The sequence below is a fragment of the Gadus chalcogrammus genome, chromosome 4, assembly GCF_026213295.1.
Source record: "Gadus chalcogrammus isolate NIFS_2021 chromosome 4, NIFS_Gcha_1.0, whole genome shotgun sequence".
NCBI lineage: Eukaryota > Metazoa > Chordata > Actinopteri > Gadiformes > Gadidae > Gadus > Gadus chalcogrammus.
Window position 1 is genome coordinate 6,814,350 of NC_079415.1, and position 6,000 is coordinate 6,820,349.

General features: G+C 42.5%; 1 protein-coding gene across 7 annotated transcripts in view; it reads left to right on the forward strand.

Moving 5' to 3' along the window:
• LOC130380827 (multiple C2 and transmembrane domain-containing protein 1-like) overlaps positions 1–5,666 on the forward strand; it is a 28,057-nt gene extending 22,391 nt beyond the window's left edge. For 6 of the 7 annotated variants that reach the window (XM_056588179.1, XM_056588181.1, XM_056588183.1 and 3 more), the window contains 7 exons: positions 414–533; positions 1,189–1,296; positions 1,397–1,444; positions 1,924–2,033; positions 2,414–2,523; positions 3,550–3,647; positions 4,107–5,666. In XM_056588179.1, the coding sequence (XP_056444154.1) occupies positions 414–533; positions 1,189–1,296; positions 1,397–1,444; positions 1,924–2,033; positions 2,414–2,523; positions 3,550–3,647; positions 4,107–4,178 (666 nt within the window). In that variant the 3' untranslated portion in view covers positions 4,179–5,666. The remainder of the gene's footprint in view (positions 1–413; positions 534–1,188; positions 1,297–1,396; positions 1,445–1,923; positions 2,034–2,413; positions 2,524–3,549; positions 3,648–4,106) is intronic. The other variant, XM_056588180.1, reaches the window with a different exon arrangement.
• The last annotated feature ends 334 nt before the right edge of the window (positions 5,667–6,000 follow it).

Genomic DNA, 6,000 nt, shown 5'->3' on the forward strand with positions numbered 1-6,000 from the left:
AGCGGTTCAGCGCGCTTATTTTGGGACCCTGCCCGAAACCAAACCGAACCGCACCGCTCGTTTGAAACTAGGCATAAACGTACACACTGATTGGACATAATACACTTAGTTGTGTAGCATCTTATTCTAGATGTCTTCGTTGTATACGGGAATGGAATTCTAGCGATTGTTAGTGCTTTGCACTTGGTTCTATTAACATCCTTACTCTAGCAACAATGATATATTGTTTCACCTTCTTTTGATAAATGTACTTATTGTAAGTTGCTTTGGAGAAGAGCGTCTGCTAAATTCCCTAAATATAAATGTAAAAGCAGTAATTTTTTTATGTAAAGTCTTCCCTCACTGAACGTGAATTTGATGATGAATAAGCAAACTAAAGACAGGGTTGACGTTTGTGGTTGATGTGTGCTCAGCTGCTTCAGCAGAACTTCAACCGGGTGAAGAGGTGCATCATGGTCCTAATCAACGTTGGCTCCTACATTAACAGCTGCTTCGAATGGGAGTCTGCCCAGAGGAGCATCTTGTCCTTCCTGGTAAGCACACACGCACCAAACACACATACACACACGGTCACACACACACACACACACACACGGTCGTACACAAACACTAGGGCGCACGCACAATGTCCTAATATCTGACTGTGTGTGTGTTTATTTTGGTATCATTTGTGATTATTATATCAGATCTATTTACAAATGGGAGTGCAGAGTTGTGTGTCTCAGATTGTGAACTGAGATTTGTGCATGTTCAAAGGTATCGCAAATGTCTATTCAGACTATGAGACTTAATCAGTCTTGTAAATGTGTACAAACATAGTTCTGCAAACGTGTCAACACATCTGTAAATAAGTACATTGACGTTAATAGCTGCAACGCCGTTGTACTTTTACAACGAAAACAGAAGTGATGTTATCACTTCCTCCGCCCCCTTTATTGGCTGTCGTTCACACATGTTGTTTGTCTGCACTTCGGGCCGTGCCAGAGATCTGTGGTTGTGTAGATAAAAGGCAGCCTGCGATGACGTGGTCGGCCCTGCATCGGCACAGCTGCAACCGCACCTCTGCCCAGAAGTGACGCTTTAAAGCACGGCACAGCCATGGCTGTGCGACCGCACGTACAGAGAGTGTGGTGGTATCTGACTCTGTTTGTGTGTGTGTGTGTGTGTGTTTGTCATTGCGTCATCCAGGTGTTCGTGCTGGTGGTGTGGAACTTTGAGCTGTACATGCTCCCTCTGTTGTTGTTAATGCTGCTGGTGTGGAACTACATCTTCTGCTTGAGGGAAACGACAGACACCGTCAGTATAGTGTGTGTGTGTGTGTGTGTGTGTGTTCGTGTTTATTTGTGTGTGTTTTTGCATGTTGGATCATAAAGAAAGAAATTTGTTCTATTTACAGTCAATGGAGGCCATGTTTGACTGGGAAGAAGAGGAGGAAGAGGAGAAGGTAAGTGGATTGAAATCATCAGCACGTTATGTCCTCATGTCACAACATAAGTGACATGACGTTGTCATGTCGTGACATAAGCAAAACTACATCATGTCACGACAACTGGACGTCATGTCGTCACAGCGTGCGTGAAATGATGTCGTCATCGCGGCGCACAAGACACGCTATCACAACGTGCACGACAAAAACATGCCATGACTGCTATGACATCATCATGACACGAAACGTGACGTGACATCACCGTGTCGTGACGTCACCATGTCGTGACGTCACCATGTCGTGACGCCACCATGTCGTGACGCCACCATGTCGTGACGCCACCATGTCGTGACGTCACCATGTCGTGACGTCACCATGTCGTGACACCACCATGTCGTGACGTCACCATGTCGTGACGTCACCATGTCGTGACATCACCATGTCGTGACACCACCGTGTCGTGACATCGTCGTGTCGCACGTGTCCTCCGCCTTCAGGACTGTGAGCGTAAGGGCTTCCTGGACAAACTGTACGCCATCCAGGACGTGTTCCTGAGCGTGCAGACCGCCCTGGACGAGGTGGCCTCCTACGGAGAGAGAATCAAGAAGTGGGTATGGCACGCGCCCGGAACGGGGTCCGCTCCCTTTGGAGTTGATTTCAAAAGTCACCCATCTGCTTTTTTGTTGTATATTTCGGATTCAGAAATGACCTATTGACTATTAATCATGAAGTATATGGGAAATACTTTTGCTATTTTTTGTATTTATTATTATTTTACTTTCAGATGGGTTCCAGATGGGTTTCTCTGAAACCCATCTGGATTATTCTTTTGTCATATATTTTGAATGCTTTGACCCATCACTTAACTATGAATTATGCTTGAGCGTTGGGTGCTCATGCATCTGTGTTATGTTTTGGGTATAATTCTTTGGTGGGCACTCCTAGCAGGCTCATGGACAGTAACCGCATGACCCGTCCTCCCTGCAGCACGGCGAACTGGACCGTGCCCTTCCTCAGCTGGCTGGCCGTCACCGTCCTGTGCGTGGCCATGGTCCTCCTCTACTTCCTGCCCCTCCGCTACCTCGTCCTGGCCTGGGGTAAGACCTCATCCCCATCGTGATCAGAAAAGCTTTTAAGGCCGTGGGGACCGACGTTAACATCTCGAAGACACGGAAGTCACAGCAACACTCGCCTCTAGGGCTGGGAATCGATCCGAATTTCCTGGATCGATCCGATTCCGATTCATAAGGTCACGATCCGATTCGATCCACGATTCGATCCGATTCGATTTGATATCGATCTATTTACAGACATAATGCAAATAAATACTGTCCCATAGACAAAACAGCTCCATGTGTTTGTGATTGTATCTGTGTACGTGTAAGAGGGACACAGAGAGAGAAGAGTCAAGAATCAAGTATTTATTTTAGACAAAAATCCAAGTATTATTTGAAATGTAAATTTTTTTTTTTTTTTTTTTTTTTATTAATTAAAGATCGATCCAGACATTCTTGGATCGATATCGTGCTTTTTGAGCATGAATCGATATCGGATCGCGGATCGATTTTTTTAACACAGCCCTACTCGCCTCCCTGAAACGTCCTCCCGATCTGGATCGCTCCGTGTAACCATGACAACCGGGAACCCTGACAACCGGGTACGCGTCGATTGGCGCCCGGAAGGCTCTATCCGGCTGAAGCCTAATGACTCTGCGGCTCTAGCTTTCTTAAAAGATTAAAGGGTATGGGTGATTAAAACATCATGGCCGTCTCTCCTGGCTTCACCAGAACATGACTTTGGCTTAGCGATTCGGCTGAAAAGAAAAATGCAAGCAACGGCTTGAATTCAAGCACTTTGGTCTTTTGGAATCAACGCTGGAATCAAGTTGTCCTGACAACTTGACATGACATCGTATTGTCACGGCACATGTGAAACGATGTCTTCATGACACACACACGACACAAATCATTTTATGTCATGACATGACGTTAAATGACATCCTGATGCGATGACATACCTGCTATGACATCGTCATAAAATGAATGATAGTATGGGTGACGGCAGTATGGGTGATTTAAGCACAGGGGTCGATTTATGTGTTGACTTTATGACTTTACCCCTAGGTGTGAACAAATTCACTAAGAAGTTGCGGAACCCATACTTGATTGACAACAACGAGCTGGTGGACTTCCTCTCCAGAGTTCCGTCCGATGTCCAAGTGGTATGTTTGTGTTTGTGTGGGTGTTTGTTTGTGTGTGTTTGTGTGTTTGTGTGTGTGAGTGGGACATTTCTAATTTGCATGGTGTTATGTGTCAAGTTAATTCCAGTTAAAGTGATTTCTTGTGCAAGTGTGCAATTGTGTGTGTGTGTGTGTGTGTGTGTGTGTGTGTGTGTGTGTGTGTGTGTGTGTGTGTGTTTTTGTGTGTGTGTGTTTTTGTGTGTGTGTGCGCCTGTGTGTGTGTGTGTGTGTGTGTGTGTGTGTGTGTGTGTGTGTGTGTGTGTGTGTGTGTGTGTGTGTGTGTGTGTGTGTGTGTGTGTGTGTGTGTGTGTGTGTGTGTGTGTGTGTGTGTTTTTTCATATGAATGAGGGATAGAGACAAAGATAGAAAGAGAGAGAGTGAGAGAGAGACAGTGAGAGTGAAATATAACCCTTGTGTCTATGTGCTTTGTATGTTGTGCAGGTCCAGTATCGGGAGCTGAAAGTAGATCCTGGACAGAGTCCGAACAAAAGGAAAAGAACCAACCCAGGCTAGCTGTGAACACACTAGCCATGAATGTATGAAACTCTGTAAATAATATTTATTTTCTTAGTTTTGTTTTTACTTTTTTGAGCAATTTGCTTGTTTTTTGTTTTATTTTGAAGAACTGCACCTTTTTTTTTTTCAAGCTCACCTTTAAGAAAAGCTGTCCTTTAACTCATGAGAGTGACTGTATGTATTGAAGATCATTGTGGAATAGTTGTCAAATATCAAGAAGAATGCCTAGAAAGCATGTGTGTTGTTGATTGTTGTTATTATTAATCAAATAATATACTGTCTACATTAGTTTGCAAGCACATAGTTCATTGAGGAAATGGAATGATTGATAGAATGATTGACACATGCCATGCAATGATTACCCCGTTGCACAATACAATATGTGGAGTTGAAATAAGGGCAAGAATACCTATGGTACTGTAAAAATGAATGTTGTTTACAATAGTGTAATAATATGTTTACAACAAAGGTTGATCTATGGAAGAAAAAGTCTGATCTGACACAAAGCCATCTGTAGGTCATTCTGATATTTACGTTAAAAAGGTTTTACCCCAAGGTGTGACTTAATTTAGCACGCTTAATCTAAATATTCCTGAATCTAAAGGCTCATCCAACACCACGTAGTAAACAACCTTTCAATTTCTACATAATCTGTTTATTTTGTTAATGCAATTATAAACGATATTTCTATGCACTTTAGCTGAATATCTACTCTGTTAGTCTCAATGTTACGCATGTACTGACGTCTTCCTTCACATATGGTTGCCTCGGTAAGCCTATGGCGTGTACATATTTCAGCGGAGAGAATGGACCCTATCCGCAGGTCACCAACAGCAGGGAAAAGCAACTTCCTGTTCCTGTGATTTATAACATTAGGTTGGTTTTATTTCATGTCTGTTGCCGCACCAACACGGTGTGTGTATATTAACCAGACTAGGTGTGGCTATACTTGAGTACCGCCATACCGAATTGGAACATGCCCATAATTGAGGTTATGAGCTACACCTGTGTTTTTTCTTACGGTGAAAAAGGGCCTGGTTCTTGCATGATGTGCACGCTGAAATGTAACCGGTTGTGGTCTGTGCGTGTCTGTGAACCTACTGTATATCCAAGTGCATTTATCTGCTAAAGGCTAAACAAGTTTTCGTCTCTGTGTCTCTGAACTGTCTGAATGCATGTGAATTCAGAAAAAAGATAACTCAAACAAACTGTTTCACCAACAGTACTACAATGAACGACATTGAAACGGTCCTAAGATTTATCTCGAAAAGATTCTTTACTTATTTGATTTATTGGGGTTATTTTTGGTTCATTGTTTATATTATAATTATTATTATTTTTTTCCATATTTGATATGATTGTTTTATTACTAAAATGGTATGCAACCAGATTAACTTTCTTGTAATGTATAGGACATCCATTTGTATACAAGTGCACATTGGTCTATAAAATATATTTATACCCAGATCAACATTGTTGACTGTGTTTGATTGAGCTTGTGTGTTGTTTCCAGCCTATCAGGAAGCGGCCTAACCACTAGCAGATTGCTACAATAGGCTAAGTTATAAGCTATGACATTTTTTATAGTAGGATATAGTCAACTCTCTCTCTCTCTCGCTCTCTCTTTCTCTCTCTCTCTCTCTCTCTCTCTCTCTCTCTCTCTCTCTCTCTCTCTCCTTCCCTCTCTCTCCCTCTCTCTCTCTATAAATATAGTGAGGCCTAAGATTAAACTTGTTCTTATAATTTAGTTTATATCTATATACTTTTTTTTTTACATTTCTACCAATCAATACTACTGCTGGTAATGCTACTGCTACTG